Raw genomic sequence first — 19,309 nt, forward strand, 5'->3', positions numbered from 1 at the left:
TGCTCCCCTCGGCTTCCTTTCCAAAATGGGTTTCAGAACTCTGCCCATAAATAGCTCTTTAAAGTAACACGCAGGTCTAATTGTGACATTTTCCCCCCTTCTGAAAATGAGAAAGGAAGAACAAAACAAAATCAAGTGTTAGCCTGTCAGGATTTTCAGTTCCCTGTCACTCTCAAGACATTGATGGAGGTTTATTTTCCTAATGAAGGCTCCAGCGTTAATGGTGGCACTTGCTAGAATCAGTTAGGACTAAGTGTTATTTAATTCACAGTGAAGCGACAATCTGACTGGACTGTGATTAGTTCCAGCTTTTAGCTATCATTTATAGGTCACCGGGCGGCTAACAACCTCAAATGAGGGACCATTATCTTTTGACAAGATGAAGTGTTTTCTGGGGGGATGGGATGAGGGGGAGGGGTGCTACCCAGAAAGCCCAGCTCAACATTTTCTTTGGGAATTACTCATTCCTGATAGGGTTTTGCCACCAGTTTCTCAAAGGAACTTCACTGGTGGATACCAGTTAGGTGTGCTGAAGGCAGAGGAGGAAAAGCCTATCCTCAAAGCCATTCATGTATCCATTCAGCCTACTTTAGTGAGGCACTATGGGAGAGTGTGTTGGTGGGGGTCCCTGGAAGGAAGGCTAATATTCTGTCTGCACATACTGGTATGGCTGTTCTAGTTTTTTCACAGCCATTTCTCCATTTTTATGGGGTGAAGCATCTGTTCAGATTAGTTGGTGCCAGAGCCATGTGCTGTGCTTAGTCGCTTAGTCGTGTCCGACTCTCTGAGATCCCATGGACTGCAGCCTATCAGGCTCCTATGTCCATAGAATTCTCCAGGCAAGAATACTGGCGTGGGTTGCCATTTCCTTCTCCAGGGGATCGTCCCAACCCAGGGATCAAACCCAAGTCTCCCGCATTGCAGGCAGATTCTTTACCATCTGAGCCACCAGGGAAGCCATAATGATGGTTGCTGCTGCTAAGTCACTTCAGTCGTGTCCGACTCTGTGCGACCCCATAGACAGCAGCCCACCAGGCTCCCCCGTCCCTGGGATTCTCCAGGCAAGAACACTGGAGTGGGTTGCCATTTCCTTCTCCAATGCATGAAAGTGAAAAGTGAAAGTGAAGTCGCTAAGTCGTGTCCAACTCTTACCGACCCCATGGACTGCAGCCTACCAGGCTCCTCCGTCCATGGGAGTTTCCAGGCAAGAGTACTGGAGTGCCATTGCCTTCTCTGATAATGATGGTTAAACATTCCAAGTAACAATCTGGTCTGGAACCCTTTTTCATTTTCTTGATGGCTTTCTTTGCTGTGTACTTAGCTTCTTTTAACCACAGTGCTATACCACCAGGGGGAGGGCTGTCAAGAGGAGCATGGACCTGAGATAGTCAAGCAATGAGTGACAGAAAACCCTGTGGCTCCACGCTGAAGCCAAGGACAGTTGGTGTGTCTTCTATAACACGTTGAGAACATTGTCCTGTTAATGTATGAGACCGTGGTGAGATCAGCAAACACTTCTATTCAAAGAGCAACACAGAACCAGGGGGGCAAGAAACAGTATGGTAGTGCTGATGCTTTGGGACATTTCGAATGTCTTGCAGTGGTGATTGTCTCGGCATTATTGCTGAGTTGTGCATTGTTGGTAAATTGGTATAGACATTATGGAAAACAGTATGGAGGTTCTTTGTAAAGTTAAAAATAGATTTAAAAAAATTAAAAATAGAACTACCATACTATCTGCCAATTCCACTTCTGGGTATTTGTCCAAAGAAAACAAAAACATTAATGGAAGAAGATATATACAGCCCCCCATGTTCATCGTTCAGAGAAGGCAATGGTACCCCACTCCAGTACTCTTGCCTGGAAAATCCCATGGACAGAGGAGCCTGGTGGGCTGCAGTCCATGGGGTCGCTGAGTCGGACAGGACTTAGCGACTTCACTTTCTCTTTTCACTTTCATGCACTGGAGAAGGAAATGGCAACCCACTCCAGTGTTCTTGCCTGGAGAATCTCAGGGACGGGGGAGCCTGGTGGGCTGCCGTCTATGGGGTCGCAAAGTTGGACACGACTGAAGCGACTTAGCAGCAGCATGTTCATTGTAGCATTTTTCACAAGAGCCAAGCTATTGAAACAATCTAAGTGTCCACTGATGGGCAGATGGATAAAATGTAATACATATACTTAATGGACTATTATTCAGCTATAAAAGAGTAGAGTCTTGCCATTTGCCACAACATGGATGGACCTTGAAGGCATTATGCTAAATGAAGTCAGAGAAAGACCAATACTGTATGATCTCACTTACATGTGGAATCTGAAGGAAAAAAATGCGAAAGGTCATAAATAGAGAAAATATATTGGTGGCTGCCAGAAGCGGGGAGGGAGGGTGGGAGTGGGTAAAATGGGTACAGGGGGTCAAAGGTACGAACTTCCAGTTACAAATGTCATGGGATGCGATGCACAGCACGTGAGTATAGTTAATAATACCGTATTGCCTATTTGAACGTTGCTTCTTTGAAAGTTTCTAAGAGAATAGATCTTTAAAGGTCTCATCACAAGAAAAATATTCTGTAACTATGTATGCTGTCAGATGTTAACTAGACTTATGGTAGTCATTTTGCAGTATATACAATTTCAAATCATTATGCTCTATATCTGAAACTAATATAATGTATATCAGCTATTTCTCAATTTAAAAAAAGGCTGCTGCTGCTGCTAAGTCGCTTCAGTCGTGTCTGACTCTGTGCGATCCCATAGATGGCAGCCCACCAGACTCCCCCGTCCCTGGGATTCTCCAGGCAAGAACACTGGAGTGGGTTGCCCTTTCCTTCTCCAATGCATGAAAGTGAAAAGTGAAGTTGCTCAGTCGTTTCCGACCCTCAGCGACCCCATGGACTGCAGCCTTCCAGGCTCCTCCGTCCATGGGATTTTCCAGGCAAGAGTACTGGAGTGGGGTGCCATTGCCTTCTCCATTAAAAAAGGCAAATACATACAAATACTGAAGTGAACTGTCCAGACCCATCACCCCCCTGCCCAAAAAAAGATGAAAAGAATCCATACTGCCTGGGTTCAAATTCTAGCTCTTTGATTTATTAGTTGTGTGACCTCAAGTGAGTTACTTATTCTCTTTATGCCTCAATTTCTTTAGAAAATCTTTTATTGTGTTAGTTTCTGCTGTACAACAATGTGAATCAGCTCAAGTATACAGATTTCCCCTTCTAAATTTTTTTGAATTCTTCTAATTTTTGTAATTGAAGTCTAATTGATTTACAGTGTTAATTCCTACTGTACAGCAGTGATTCAGTTATTCATATATGTACATTCTTTTTTTAGAAAAGATTCTTTTCCCTTATGGTTTATCATAGGAAATTGAATATAGTTCTGTTATACAGTAGGACCTTGTTGTCTACCCATTCTGTATATAAAAGGTGACATCTATGGCAGAGACCACTACAATATTGTAAAATAATTAGCCTCCAATTAAAAGAAATAATTAAAAAAAAAAAAAGCTGACATCTGTTAACCCCAACCTCTGACTCCATTCCTCCACCAACCTCCTTCCCCATGACAATCACCAGTCTGTTCTGTGTCCATGATTCTGTTTCTGTTTTAGCTTCATTTATGTCATATTTTGGGAGAAGGCAATGGCACCCCACTCCAGTAATGTCTGGAAAATCCCATGGATGGAGGAGCCTGGTGGGCTGCAGTCCATGGGTTCGCTGAGGGGCAGACACGACTGAGTGACTTCACTTTCCACTTTCATGCATTGGAGAAGGAAATGGCAACCCACTCCAGTGTTCTTGCCTGGAGAATCCCAGGGACGGAGAAGCCTGGTGGGCTGCAGTCCATGGGGTCGCACAGAGTCGGACACGACTAAATCGACTTAGTAGTAGTAGTAGTATGTCATATTTTAGGTTATGCATGTGAGGGATATCATTTGGTATTTGTCTTTCCCTTTCTGACTTAGTATGCTCATCTCTAGATACATCCATGTTGCTGCAAATGGCATGACTTCACTCTCTTTATGGCTGAGTAGCATTGTGTTGTAATATGTACCACGTGTTCTCCATTCATCTGTCAGTGGACATTTAGGTTGTTTCCATGTCCTATTGTGAACAGTGCTGCTATGAACATAGGGGTGCGTGTATTCTTTGACTATATGAATTCAAAGAATATACAAATATATATTCTTTGAATATATGCCCAAGAGTGGGACTGCTGGGTCATATGGCTAGTCTATCTTTAGTTTTCTGAGGAACCTCCATACCGTTTTCCATAGTGGCTGCATCAATTTACATCCCCACAAACAGTGCACGAGGGTTCCCTTTTCTCCACACCTTCTCCAGCATCTGTTATTTGTAGACTTCGTAATGATGGCCACTCTGGTGTGAGGTGGTACCTCACTGTAGTTTTGACTTGCATTTCTGTAATAATTAGTGATGTTGAACATCTTTTCATGTGCCTATTGGCCATCTATATGTCTTCTCTGGAGAAATGTCTCTAGGTCTTCTGCCCATTTTTGGATTGGGTTGACTGTTCTGTTGTTGCTGAGTTGTGTGAGCTGTTCATATATTTTGGAAATGAAGCACTTGTTGATCACATCATTTGTAAATATTTCTCCCATTCTGTAGACTGTCTTTTTGGTTTGTTTATGGTTTCCTTTGCTGTGCAAAAGCTTATAAGTTTGATTAGGTCCTGTTTGTTTTTATTTCTATTGAACATTGGTACTATTTATGTCAGAGAATGTTTTTCCTGTGTTCTCTTCTAGAATTTTTATGGTGTCATGTCTTATGTTTAAGTCTTTAAGCCATTTTGAGTTTGTTTTTGTGTATGGTGAGAGAATGTGTTCTAACGTCATTGATTTTCATGCACATATCTCAATTTCTTCAGCTGCAAGATGGGGTTAATAATGTTACCTACCTTTTACGGGATTACCTTGAGGCCTAAGTTAGTTAATATGTATAAAGCATTAGAAAAATAGTGTGCATAGAATAAATAAATGTTAATTTATTATATTGGCAAGATGCTTATAAAGGAATTATAGCTAACTGCCAGGGCATACCATTCTATCCACTGACACCCAGACTAGAAGTTGCCTCTTTCTCAGTTTGGCCCACAGCTGCAACAAACCAGTATATGCTGAAGGTGAAATGTTTTTATTTGGATTCATCACAGAGGTTGAATACACTCTTAAGACATTTATCCATACAAAATATAGCAATGGTTGCAAGCATAAATAACAATTCCTCTAACTATTCTACTATTTTATAATGCACAGCCCTTTTTGTGGACTACAGGTAAGAAGTATATGAAATCACAATGCAGAAATTCTCATGTTTGATTTCAGCAATTTACAAATTGAATTGTAGAAGGAGGACGCATAAAAAAAGATTTTTAAATGGAACCAGCCACCTTGAAAATTACTATGAAAAAACATGGTGAAAACCTTTAATACTTCAAAAGGTAAGATAAAAATGTTGCCTGTTAGCCTGACTTGGAACCTAGACGCTCTGGGAAGTGATGGGGCTCTGTGAAGTAGTGTAATATCCTCTGCAATGTAGTCTCAGACACAGACTCATTCTTGGTTTTGTTCTGTTAATAGAGACAGGATTCTCTCGTTGCTGGATGACTCTTGAAGACTTTGCTTCTGTTATGCATTTGGTTTCACAATCTTCATTGACAAATAGTTCTGAAAAGGAAACAGAAACAGGGTTATATATATTTATATATACATACATACATATCTTAGGGATTATATAACTTAGGGATTCTTCATCATGGTACCATTGACACTTAGGACCAGATGATGCTTGTTGGACACTGCATTGCAGGATGTTTAGCAGCATCCTTGGCCTCTACCCGCTAGATTCCAGCATCACCCCCAGTTGTGACAACCAGATGTCTCCAAGCATCCAAATGTCCTGGGGGGCAAGATTGCTCCCAGTTGAGAACCACTGCTTTAAATCAACAGAGTCTAACTCAAGAAGAATAACTATAAGGGGTTTTCTAAATGGTCAAGACATATTGAGCTACCTACAATAAGAAAATATTGGGTTGGCCAAGAAGTTCATTCAGGTTTTGCCATAAGATCTTACAGAAAAATCCAAATGAACTTTTTGGCCAAGCCAGTAGTATGCATGTACTCACAGTTAACAAGCTGAAAGTATCTGCTGGGGGAAAAGGAAGACACCAACTCCCTGCTCTTGGGGTTGTGTGACTATGCTGCTGCTGCTGCTGCTAAGTCGCGTCAGTCGTGTCCGACTCTGTGCGACCCCATAGACAGCAGCCCACCAGGCTCCCCCATCCCTGGGATTCTCCAGGCAAGAACACTGGAGTGGATTGCCATTTCCTTCTCCAATGCATGAAAGTGAAAAGTGAGAGTGAAGTCGATCAGTCGTGTCCGACTCTTAGCAACACCATGGACTGCAGCCTACCAGGCTCCGTCCGTCCATGGGATTTTCCAGGCAAGGGTACTGGAGTGGGGTGCCATTGCCTTCTCCGTGACTATGCTACTAAACACAAAATAATCTGTATTATTAATATGAACTGAAGGAGTGGTTTCTGAATGGTTGGACTCTCACTTCTCCACTGGGCAAACTAAGCTTAAACGCCCCCTCTTTGGTACAACCATCCTCAGCAATGGGGTCTGATGGTCATTTTTTCATACCTCTGGACCAGCCTGCCTTTCATAGTAATTTACTTGTTCATATCCTGCAGACAAGCAGATATGTGATTTGCTTGTGGGCAGAAGTCCTGCCTTGGGCATCTCTGTATTCCAATTTCTACCCTACAGCAGATGCTCAACTAATTCCTTGATTCTCAGAGGAATGAAGGCACTACTTCCAGGCACCCTGACAAACCTGCCATTTGAACTCCCTTTATGACTGTGGAGATTAAGGGGGATGTTATGTGATGTGGGCCTTAAAGAATGAGGGAGCTTTTAACAGACAGAACACAGGTAAAGGAACAGTCTTGGCAAAGGCATCCTGGCAGGTTAGGGCAATACTTGTTCGGGGAGGCCAACTCGATTTGGATGGAGTTCAAGGGTGTGTGGTAAGTCACTCTAGTTGTATCCAACTCCTTGCAACACTATAGACCATAGCCTCTCAGGCTCCTCTGTCCATGGGATTCTCCAGGCAAGAATACTGCATTGGGTTGCCATCCCCTCCTCCAGGGGATTTTCCCAACTCAGGAATTGAACCTGTGTCTCCTACATTGGCAGGCGAGTTCTTTACCGCTGGTGCCACCTGGGAAGCCCCCAGAGTTCAAGGGTGGTGTAGGCTTCTAATGAGCCCAGGATGCATGAAAGGTCAAGAGTTAGGATGTAGGATGGTTTGGAACAAAAAGTCTGAAGGCAGAAAGATCCATCAGAAATGCTGGCTCTGGTTCAGACCCACAGTGATAAAGGCTTGAGGGATTTCTTCTAGAATTCCTGAGACCAAAGTTTTGTTTTGTTTTGTTTATAATAGACCCTGAAGTTCTACCTGTAATTCATAAAACCTGGAGAATGTAATTCACAGAACATAGTACTTTAAACTTTCCTAAAGCTGACAGGCTGTAATACCACAACTGCTATGTAGGTCATTTTTGTTGTTGTTTAGTTGCTAAGTCATATCCTACTCTTTTGTGACCCCATGGGCTTCCCTGGTGGCTCAGATGGTAAAGAATCTGCCTGCAATGCAGGAGACCTGGGTTCCATCCCTGGATCGGGAAGATCCCCTGGAAGGGGGCATGGCAACCCATTCCAGTATTCTTGCCTGGAGAATTCTCATGGATGGAGGGGCCTGGCAGGTTACAGTCCATGGGGTCACAAAGAGTTGGACATGACTGAGCGACTAAGCACAGCACAGACTATAGCCCACCAGGCTCTGCTGTTCATTGGATTTCCTGGGCAAGAATACTGGAGTGGGTTGCCATTTCCTTCTCTAGGAGATCTTCCCAACCCAGGAATCAAACCTGAGTCTCCTGCATTGACAGGTGGATTCTTTACCACTGAGCCACCAGGGAAGCCCCAAGGTAGGTCATTTTACTGAACAGCAAAAAAGGCAAATACCAACTGAGATGACCAGCCATAATTCACACCCAGAAAGCCAAGACAAGAGGCCAAGGACTCATACCGGTAAGGAATACAGAAACACAGCCACAAAGAACAGCAGGATCAGCAGGATCAGCAGGGCAATGATGACCCACTTAAATCGGCGCCACACGATGAACTTCATGGTCTTGCACGGGTTGGTGAACCAGAGGAAGGAGGTTTCTGGTCGGCTGCATTGCAAAGAAATGGTTTTACCTACCCAACTCAGGAGGGACAGATATTTTACATCTCAGAGCGTAACACAGTTTAAAGAATAATTAATAATGTTTTACAAAGCCAAGGAAAGATATTATTCCCCTTAGTTGGCTGAGAGAGTCTTTAACCTTTTATGACTTCTAAAGTTGCTGAAGACACACTGGACTTTGGTTTCACGGAAAGGAGAATGGTTAAAATGAAGCCAGATCATCCCCCATCCCGCCTGTTCAGTACAAAATTAAGACAACGGCTAATCCATTGCATTAAGTCAAGTGGAGGGGGGCTTTCAGACTGCAGGTGTTTGGGGATCAGAACAAAGAGGGCCTCTCACTTTGGTGGGTCCAGCTTGGGGTTCATGTTGGGTTCATCCCGTCCCTTCCCAGCTGGCCTCTCGTCGGCCTCCTTCTCATTGAGGACTTCCAGCGTCATCTCCACTTTCCCCTTCAGTAAAGCAGAACACGTTAAACACATGACATCACGTTTCACAAATATTTTCACTTCGACCCAAGGCATATTCCCCGAGCAGTGATTTTTATTCTTGTAAAACAATCCTGAGATCGCCTTAAATCTTCCTCAAGAGATCTCATCACATTTCCTCTTCCATGTGTTTCTGAACTGACTCCTTGTGGGAAACTGAGAGGACAAATTGCTTTCCCTCCTCCCTGCTTTCCAGTCTTCTCGGATCCCCATCATTCTAACTTTCTCACATCCATCTCCTGGCCTGCTCACATTATCTCCCTTTGTAACTGTGCTTGGACCCAGATTAATTTGAATACTGCTAATGACAACAGCTAACACTGAGCAGTTGTTGTGGGCTCCAGGAGAGCCTCCGTGCTTCATGGGACCCCTACTGTATGGAGCAGTGCTGGCACTTAGTGAGCATCCACTGTGTACCTGCAGAACAAAGGATGAGTGAATGAATGAATGCTCCTCCCTGTTCACAGGTGCCTGAGTGGTGCCCTGGGCACTGCTTAAGCCTTTTACAGGGACACTCTCGTGTGATGCTCAGGACAGTCCTAGAAGTCAGGTACTGCTGTGATCCTCCTGTGCACACGAGGACACTGAGGCTCCAAGAGCTCTAGAAACTTGCCCTCTCTGATAGCCAGGCTTAACCGGGGTGGCAACAGGCTTTCTAGAACCCTGGAACCCACAAAGTCACCAGCAATTTGAGAACTTCTGATGTTGATGCTCGTTAGGTGATGAAGCACAGATGCCTCCTCAGTCGACACGTCAAAGATGGGTATCTGTCTATGGCAGTGAAATTGTTCAGTCATGTCTGACTCTTTGCGACCCCATGGACTATACAGTCCATGGAATTCTTTAGGCCAAAATACTGGTGTGGGTATCCTTTCCCTTCTCCAGGGGATCTTCCCAACCCACGGATCAAACCCAGGGTAGATTCTTTACTAGCTGAGCCATAAAGGAAGCCCAAGAATACTGGAGTGGGTAGCCTATCCCTTCTCCAGGGGATCTTCCTGACTCAAGAATTGAACTGGGGTCTCCTGCATTGCAGGTGGATTCTTTGCCAGCTGAGCTATCAGGAAAGTCTGTCTATGGCAAGGTAGTTCTTATTTCTAAGCCTGTTCTTTCAAATCTATAAAATGGATTCTGCTTCATGGGGTTATCAGAACTAAATGACATTATGTACAACCTGCTCTAGAGTGGCAGGAAGCTACGCCAGGGACAGAGGAAGTGATAGACTGCAAAGGGCACAAGGAAACCCCTGGGGATAATGGGAATGTTCTGGAGCTTGATTATGGTGGTGGTTTCAGGAGCATATACATCCGTCAAAACTCAAATTGTGCACTTTTGTTGTCTTCTGTTTTAAGCTGAGTGCAGTTTACTTTATGTATTGGGTTGGCCAAAAAGTTCATTTGGGTACAGAAAAATCCGAATGAACTTTTTGGCCAACCCAATAAATTTTAAAGTTGTTTTAAAACACAAGATTATGAATGTAAGACATTTAGTATGTTGTCTAGTTTGTAATAAGTAGTATAAAATGTTTATTATTAGTAATACACAATGAATTAAGAATTAAGTAGCCTTTTTGTGACAGGGCATGGCAATTTGCATTATTGCTTCTATGTTGAAATTATCTTGAGTTTCCCAAATGTGCTCATAACTTATGGCCTTAAAGTTCAATGGATGCTCACACTCCTTGCTTCTTCCATCTTTAAATTTTAATTTTTTCAAGATGAGAACAGCTTAAATTTGAAGTTGCTTTTTCTGTACTGAATTGTACTGGAAGCTCAGCGTAAATTAGCATTTCTGGTGAAAGAGAGTCCCACAAAAATATAGTATAATCACATGCACTCCCAGTTTTTTGACAATTCCAATCCTTCTATCTTCCACTCAACCCCAAACATATGTTCGCAGCATCTGCCACCTTCTCCTATAATCTCAGGTACAACCTGTTCCCAAAACTTAAAAGTACCACCAATTCAACCTTCCTTATCTGGAGCAAATCTACTCACAAAGGGCAAAACCTAAAGAAGAAAAGGAATAAACAACCCCCAAGCAGGAAATACTCATACATACAGCCATCACACGGGAGCCGTCTTTCTCTGTGTAGCAAGGCCACCATCCTTTCATGGACTTCTGCTCAAAGAGAGAGGCAGTTTTCACTTTCAGGGGGTTCATGGCTTTGAGGTCTGGAATCATGTTCAAATTGCATTTCTCTGGTGATTTTGCTGGAATGATGGTATGATGCAAATCAAGTTCCAGGAAACCTAGCCAAGGAAACATTAAACCCAAATAAATTTCAAGTGGATCAGGCGATGTTCACAAGTAAACAGAATGTACTTGTCAGAAGAGAGGTCTAGACTGGGACTCTGAACAGGTGACAGGTGAGTTAGAGAAATGGAGCCTGGTAGACAGCTAAAGTTCTTTCCAGATAGGATGGAAAGTGCAAAAGCATCTGTCCTCTGCTCTGCGTCTCACAGAGGACTACCTGCTTTACTTCTCAGAGACAGGAGCATAAATAGAGTTCTCCTCCAAGCTCAAACTAATTAAACATCTAGGAACACAATTTCCACTGAACTTGGAATTTGCTCATGTTGGTTCTAAACTTCCCCGAACATTGTCATCTGGCTTTGGGTAAAGACAACTGGTACTTGGAACATGGGAAGTGCCATAGAACAGTCAAGTTCAAGTCTCTCCTAGTGTAACCTCAGAAATAAGAATTTGAGAAGGAACATTGAATTCTCATCAGAAAATTCTTCCCAGGAACTAGGAAGCCCAGCTCAGGGTGCCCAGAGAAGCACAGGTTTTCTTCCATGATGTGAGGTGTGAACTCTCTTGTAGTTAAAGATCATCTTTGATTGTCTTTGGGGCTTGGGAACTCCTGGGACCCCTCTCCTTCAGATAATTGTCTGGGTATGCTGGGTCAAGTCTATGAATTACTTACTGGGACAAAAGGTGGTCTTCAACAGGGATAGCAAAGAGCACCAGGGAGGTGGTGACAGGTTCTCTATAAACTTTTGGACTCAGAAACTGTCCTTCATCTTAATGTATCCATAGCCACAAGCCTTTCTGGAGTTTATGCCTGTTTTTATCTTGCCTCTCTCCGTTTGGTAATAACTACAACCATTTACCCACTAGTTATCAGAGATACAGTCATCTCCTTATTTGTTGTCAGACTGTTTTGTTTCAAGGGAAAACTCTCTCCTGTTCTTCATGCAAATTAGCACACTCCTGTGAACAGGGAACACTGCCCGGCCTTCCAGTAAACAAAGTGCCACCCATTATCCCAGTTCTACAAGGGTCAGGACCCTAGTTGCTGCAGCCCCCACCTGAGTCTGTGACCCAAGGGGGATTCAAGATGCAGGGGGAAGCATTCTGACCTTTGGGTCTGGCTCTGGCTAGCTAAGATCCATATCTAAGGTAAAATTTCAATAGGTCCAGGATCTTGTATCTCTCCAAACATAGCAAAGCACTAAAATCATTAACTTGAGATATCTGTTCTTTGTGATTAGGCGTAATCTTTTGATGTTTGCCTGTTTTTTTCTTCCCCCCAGCAAAAACCTCTTCTATCCTGGCTCCTCAGAGCTCTCTGAGAGGTGGTGTCCTAGGTTGCAGTCCTCGGTAAGATGCCTGGACTCACAACTTTTAGATTGTACGTTTTTCTTCAGTTCAACACTTTTATACTCACTTGTCTGTTCAATTCTTTTTTTTTTTGTACAAATCCATGTACTTTTTTTTTGTTTATTTTAATATTTTCTTTTTTTTAATAATTTTATTTTATTTTTAAACTTTACAATATTGTATTGGTTTTGACAACATCAAAATGAATCCGCCACAGGTATACATGTGTTCCCCATCCTGAACCCTCCTCCCTCCCCATACCATCCCTCTGGGTCGTCCCAGTGCACCAGCCCCAAGCATCCAGTATCGTGCATCGAACTTGGACTGGCGACTCATTCCATATATGATATTATACATATTTCAATGCCATTCTCCCAAATCATCCCACCCTCTCCCTCTCCCACAGAGTCCAAAAGACTGTTCTATACATCAGTGTCTCTTTTGCTGTCTCGTATACAGGGTTATTGTTACCATCTTTCTAAATTCCATATATACGCGTTAGTATACTGTATTGGTGTTTTTCCTTTTGGCTTACTTCACTCTGTATAATAGGCTCCAGTTTCATCCACCACATTAGAACTGATTCAAATGTATTCTTTTTAATGGCTGAGTAATACTCCATTGTGTATATGTACCACAGCTTTCTTATCCATTCATCTGCTGATGGGCATCTAGGTTGCTTCCATGTCCTGGCTATTATAAACAGTGCTGCGATGAACATTGGGGTACACGTGTCTCTTTCAATTCTGGTTTCCTCAGTGTGTATGCCCAGCAGTGGGATTGCTGGGTCATAAGGCAGTTCTATTTCCAGTTTTTTAAGGGATCTCCACACCATTAATTCTTATTAAGAACCAACTAAGCCAAAGCCACTGCACTCTGTGTTGTGAAGGGCAGAGGGATGAACAAGATGTAGCCGCTGGCCACCGTGGGCTTCTCCTCTGCCAGGAAAGATGCTCTAGAGGCAGGGAAGTGAGTTCGGGGCTTCTGTAATGCTGGCTTCGAGAAAGTTACGTCTGAATTGGCAAGTGGCAGAGATCATAGAAATAAGAAAGTAAATGAGCGTGATACAGCAGGTTACATTGTTTAGGAAAGAGGGAGGAAAGGAGAGGATGGCCTCAGAGGACTCTGGGTGTTTCGGCCTGAGCTACTGGGAGAGGCTGCGAGCAGGTATGAGGTCAGGGAAGAGAGGCTGAGTTTGATCTTAGTCACGATAAATTTGAGGTGCCAGCTGAACATACAGGTAAAAGGTTCCGGTGGGGAGTGGGGAATAATCATCGTAAGTGTGTCTTTTTTTCAAACTGAGACATAATTGACATACAGCACTGTGTAAGTCTAAGGTGTATAGTGTGTTGATTTGATACACTGCTTACAGCAGTCAGTGTGAGTCATCCCAGTATTTCTTGTTACTGTACGGCAGGCACCATAGCGGCCAGGCTGCACCTCCAGGTCTAGGAGTCATACCTTGCACAAAGCGAGAATGGAAGCTTTGCCTTCAACAGAGGAGAGGGTTGGTAAGTCACTGAGAGAGCCTGGGGAGGATCCACAAAACCCTAGGAGAACAAAGGCCTGTGTTTAAAGAGTGAGAGGAAGAAACAGAGTGGGCCAGTGAGACACCCAAGGCCTGGGAGAGAGAAAATCTGGACCGTGTGCTTTGCAGGGACTGGGGAGAGGACTCGGAAATGGAGGGGCCCGCAGTGCAGGGAGGGTGCTTAACAAGGGCCTTTTACCACAGAGAAGGGTGGGGAGGAACAAGGGCTGGGATATTAGAGGACTGCAGTGACTTCAAGCCAATTCTGAGGTGTTGATGGGAGGGAGAAGAAGAGAGAGGGAGAAAAGGAAAGAGGTTTGGAAGTGAACGCAAGGCTGAGGCATACTTGAAAACAAAATTTGTGTCTTCATAACATGTCAGAAGCTGGTGCAAGAGCCTATACCAGGACCCTGAGAGTGGATGGGGCCCACACAAGGGGTGCCATTCACTGTGCCCACTTCTCAGAAGACCTGGGATAGCGCCCGGCAGGCCACAGTGCCCAGAGGCCATCCAGGCAGTGAATGTGACCCCAGCCCCACAGGACTGGAGATTTAAATAACTGATTCCAAGTTCTAGTTGATTTAACTAATTTCAAGTACAATATCTTAGAGAAAAGTATCCACATGTCAGCCTTACCCAAGTAGTCATCCAGAGAAAACTTGTCATTGTCCCATATCTGAATGACCAGTCTGGGTGGGACCCGAAATTCAGTTTGGTCAATACTCCAGAAATGCTCCTAAAATGCCAAGAGGAACAGACAAGCCAAAATGACACAGATTACTGGACTCTTAAAACCCTCCCCTGGGGCCTCTTGAAAATGCAACATCAAGGCACAGGACCTCTTGTCTCCTTTGCATCCCCACCCAAAACCCCATCTTCTAGCCTGCTGCCCCCGTTCCATGTGTATTATGTAAGGCAGGCAAGCACCCCAGGAAATCTCAAGACCACCAGCTGGGCGACAAAAAGGTTGTCCGAGGCAGTTCCCAAACAGAAGGTTTCCCCACTGAGTTTCTATCAGTGTGACTTCCTGCTGCCACTCCTGGGGTTTGGGGGTGGTGGGGAGGGTAATTCTGTCTCCTAAACACCACGGCCTAGTTAGATTATCCTCCCAAAGCCAAGCTGTTCTAGGCCAGACTGAAATATCCCCTGCTGGGGTGTTACTTCTGCCCAGCAATCTCCCCGCCCCACCCGCAACCGTCCCAAGGATGTCTGAGCACACTCCACATGGGGATGAGAGATGGCGGCCCACATTTCACTCTTATCAGTGCAGATTTTAAATTCCTGGCAGTTTTGGTTTTTGAAAAATACTGCTAGTTTTACATACTGTAAAACTAAGACCCTCTGATCCTTCAGACTCGAGTTAGGTGCACAGAGGATGGGGTGAGGTTCCTCCAGGTTCTCACCTCTGGTCCCTGCCTCTGCTCAGACAGTATCAGCCCAAGGATCATGACACCTCCAAGGCCTGATTACACGTAAGTTCCTCTGGCTCCAGAAGAAAGGGAATTCCCCCAATACTTCATGAATTTGAAGGAAGATTATTGGGTTGTTGGTTTTTCAGATGACAGTCTGAGATGTTTCCCTTTGCAGGACTTAGAGGGCCTGGCTCTGAGGAGCCGAGAAGCCCGCTCTACCATTGTCTGGCCTCACCCAACTGTCCTGTGTGGGGTTACTCAGGATGCTGAGAGGTCCAGCTTAGATGTGAATAAATAGGAAAGGACACTTTACCTAAAGGCCTACCTGACCCCAAGCCCCTCACCTTCCCCCGGTCTGTCTCAACATTTGAAAGTATGCATAAGCACCAGGATGAGCCTCTGCATCTTTAAAAAGTGCCCTTGGAAGGCATGCATCTCACCTAAATGGAAAAAGTGCTCATTAGAGCATCAGCAGCGGGTAGGGCCTGGCCTGCTGGGACAGAAGGGGCTGCATCCTGATCCAGGTGTAGGGGGAAGAGGTGACTGGGACAGAGCTAGGAAAAGTTTATGGAATGTGGTTGGGAGGGGAAATGGGACAAGGGCCTATAAAAGACAGCGGTTATTCTTACCTGCCCCACAGATTTTTCTTAGAGATTCTATTCCTCCAGTCCATGCAGTTTGGGGAGGACTGACTTTATCCTTAACTCGAGAGCTGCACCACTGGCTGGCTCAGAGAGGGGCACTTGGCCTCAGACAGGCCAACTCTAGGGTCCAATCTCAGAACCCTGGTTGGCGCCTTTGGGGACTTGATCTCTCTCTACTGAGACCTGCTGGTAGCCATCCTACCTCCACCAGGGAGTGAGGCTCATGGGTGAAGGCAGAGCAGAGGGGTGGAGGAGGTGACTGCAGTTTCTAAAGACATCAGTTCAACCTGGGCTCCAGGCGTTCCTTAAGCCAGTCAACCCCGGCCTTTTTAGTAATGTGAACCAATAAATCACATTTTTGGTACAAGCCAGTTTGAGTTCAGTTCTGTAACCCAGAGTCTTATAAATTAAGACCAGGAAGGCCCTGAACCCTCATGGAAGTGCTCCTAAAGGAAGGAAGGCAGATGCTTAAGTTTAATAAGGAAGATAAGTGGGAAATTGCACCTACATTAATATTTTGTCTCTGGCTAGCTAGTCCAACAAATCTCTTTATCAGGGGAAGAAATCAGTCTCCCGTGACATAAATACATACTTAGGTTGGGGTATGTATGGACACAGGGGGTCTTTAACCAGATCCTTCCCCCAGCTGCCAACATGTCAGGGAAGAAAAGCTGTGTTCCTTTTACTCCTAACTACACAAATACCTACCAGAGTTGTGTGACCTTGGGCAAGTATCTGCACCACTGGGGTCTCTGAATCCCCACCTCACCAAGAGGGAGCTGGACCCATGACCCCCAAGTTGCTGAGCACCTCCGACCTTTTCTCAGTGTCCACATTAAGAAAGACCATGACGTCCCTGCCCCACTGGCACATTTCAGAACTCACTTTTTTAGCAACGAGACAGAGCTGTTCAGCTGGGAGGTAGTCAAAAGGGAAGACGAATCTCCAGTTAAAGTTCCCTACGCCATCCAAGGACCTGTAATGGACATCTGTTTTCTGTTTGTTTTCTTCATTGCCAGGAATCCAGCTGAAAAGCAGAAGCAAACAGATTTAGCTCCATGTGATTGACAAGTAATCTAGCCGCAAAATCGTGCAGTGATTAGGAGTGAAGGGCAGGAGAATTAATGCACTTTTCTTGGGCAGGTTCCAGTTATCTACAGAGATGGGGAGGCTGGGGGTGGTGATTTATGAAGGGGAGGCACTCTGGTGCATCCGACACAGGTTGTAGCCAAATAAAATAGAATTCCTCTAAAACCAGTGCAGGAAACCCTTTAGACTTCAGTTAACAGGGATAAGGTGAAATTTTCTGGAAAATATCAACAACTTAGCTGCTATTTTGGGAATGGTGAAGCTTGCCGGTTATGATTTTAGTCTCCCTAACTATAACTCATTGCTGTCTGTCATCACCGCTGATAGGCTCAATGAATGTGGGTTAGTTCAAAATTTCAGCATTTCCTTTTCCATGTTTTACTTAAGCAAACAAAACAGGCACGACTCAAGTAATCTTACAGCTTCCTTTTTAAATTCTTCTTAAATGTACTATGATCACATTAATTGAGACGAGCAAGGGAGATGTAAGCTGCTGCATCCATACTCCTATCTATGAAAATTCATTTCTACCAACAAGTGAACATCTTAACTTTTGACACTTGGAAAGTTCTCTTTGGCCTGTGCCTGGCAGATGGGTTAGAGGGATGAATGAGCATGTCTGGGAGAAAGTGTTACCACATCCACCAACTATGGGGAAGACTTCTTTCTGGTTTGGAACCAGAGGCACACGAGATTTGAGACGGCAAAAGTGGTGGAATGCACGAATCTCAGTACCGACTACACATTGGCATCAACTGGAGCAGCTTTCAGAAATACTGCTGCCTGGACCCCCTAGATAGAGACTGTCAGTAGGAGGCAGGCCTGGCTGTGAACCTGCTCTGCTACTGACTCTCTGAGCTTCATTTCCCATCTGTAAAACGAGGCTAATGATACGTGCTTCCTTCACATGGTCAGCCTGAGGACAAAATGAGAAAGGCCAGAGTGGGAAGAGGGAGATCCTTAACACATGTTAAGGATCAGCTACTATGAACCAGGTATATAGCATGCCTTCTTTTATTCTTTTCAACTGATAACTAGCTCCGTCTCACAGATGAGGAAACGGAGGTTCAGAGAGGATCTACGTCTCATATATCCAGTAAGGGATAGAATTAAGTATAACTCCCAGGTCTATCTGACTCCTAAGTACAGGACTATTACTCTGCCTCAAAGGACCATGGAGACTAGAAACTCATGTGCTAATACTGGGTCCTATTATTAGTAGTGGTATTAATAGCAGTCGACTGGTAATTTTACTTTTTCTCGTCAATTGACTAACCAAGTAACTGAGTTGAAATACTCCTTTTGACAATTAACATTTAAGCTTTTGAACTAGCTCAATGAAGAGAGACCACACTTTTTGGCTATGACCGTGGTAGCTTCAGCTTATAACCCAACCCTATTGGCACCATCATCCTTCCCCAGATGGCTCACCCCTGTAGCTCTTCCCTCTCCTTTCTTATGAATCTTTTCACATTTTAATTTGAAAACAAGGTAAACAGCCACTCTCAGCGTATGTACTTGGATGTAATACCCATGTGTGTACAGTGCTAGGCATGTTATTTGTGCATTATTCATCCTTTCACATACAGTATTTTGACTTTTCATTCCAAATGTGACATGGTACTTTAAGTTTTTTAATATTTTGGCCATACCATGCAGCCTGTGGGATCCCAGTTCGCTGACCAGGGATTGAACCCATAACCCCCTGCTTTGAAAGCATGAAGTCCCAACCACTGGACCACCAGGAAGTCCTGACATGGTATTTTAGGTTGTATTTTATTCTTTGATTACCAGAGTTATCTCAGTCCAGTATTACTTGAGTTTGTTTCCGATTGGAAAAAAAATGCTTATGATAGTCAAATAAATTTGCATATATATAATTAGCCAGAATTAGTTTTCCTTGGGGAATGGTAATAATATCCTGAAATGAGAAAGAATAATGAAGTACTTGATGAAACATTCCCTGTGTAGAGTGAACCTAAATGACAATAATTATGTCTTTAACAAAGGTTTGATTGAAGGCCACTTGGGATCATAAGTGAAACTTTATTCTCACTTTATGAATATATTAAGTTTCAACAAGTCTTATCTTTTAGATATCAAGGAACCAAACTCAATTCATGTGGAATAGTAAGTTTATGGTGTGACTGTTAATTTTATGTGTCAACGTGACTGGCCGTGGGGTGCCCAGATTAAACATTATTTTGGGGTGTGTCTATGAGAATGTTTCTGGATGAGACTAGAATTTGAATCGATGGACTGG

The 19,309-nt window shown here is 44.0% G+C and overlaps 1 protein-coding gene across 4 annotated transcripts in view; it reads right to left on the minus strand.

The window, feature by feature from the left end:
* Positions 1-5,137: 5,137 nt before the first annotated feature.
* Positions 5,138-19,309, minus strand: part of MYOF (myoferlin) — a 178,743-nt gene continuing 164,571 nt past the window's right edge. For all 4 annotated transcript variants that reach the window (XM_019952911.2, XM_019952909.2, XM_019952910.2 and 1 more), the window contains 6 exons: positions 16,843-16,984; positions 14,538-14,637; positions 10,829-11,019; positions 8,622-8,731; positions 8,118-8,265; positions 5,138-5,689 (listed from right to left, as the gene is read on the minus strand). In XM_019952911.2, the coding sequence (XP_019808470.2) occupies positions 5,651-5,689; positions 8,118-8,265; positions 8,622-8,731; positions 10,829-11,019; positions 14,538-14,637; positions 16,843-16,984 (730 nt within the window). In that variant the 3' untranslated portion in view covers positions 5,138-5,650. The remainder of the gene's footprint in view (positions 5,690-8,117; positions 8,266-8,621; positions 8,732-10,828; positions 11,020-14,537; positions 14,638-16,842; positions 16,985-19,309) is intronic.

This window comes from Bos indicus, chromosome 26 (assembly GCF_029378745.1).
Source record: "Bos indicus isolate NIAB-ARS_2022 breed Sahiwal x Tharparkar chromosome 26, NIAB-ARS_B.indTharparkar_mat_pri_1.0, whole genome shotgun sequence".
NCBI lineage: Eukaryota > Metazoa > Chordata > Mammalia > Artiodactyla > Bovidae > Bos > Bos indicus.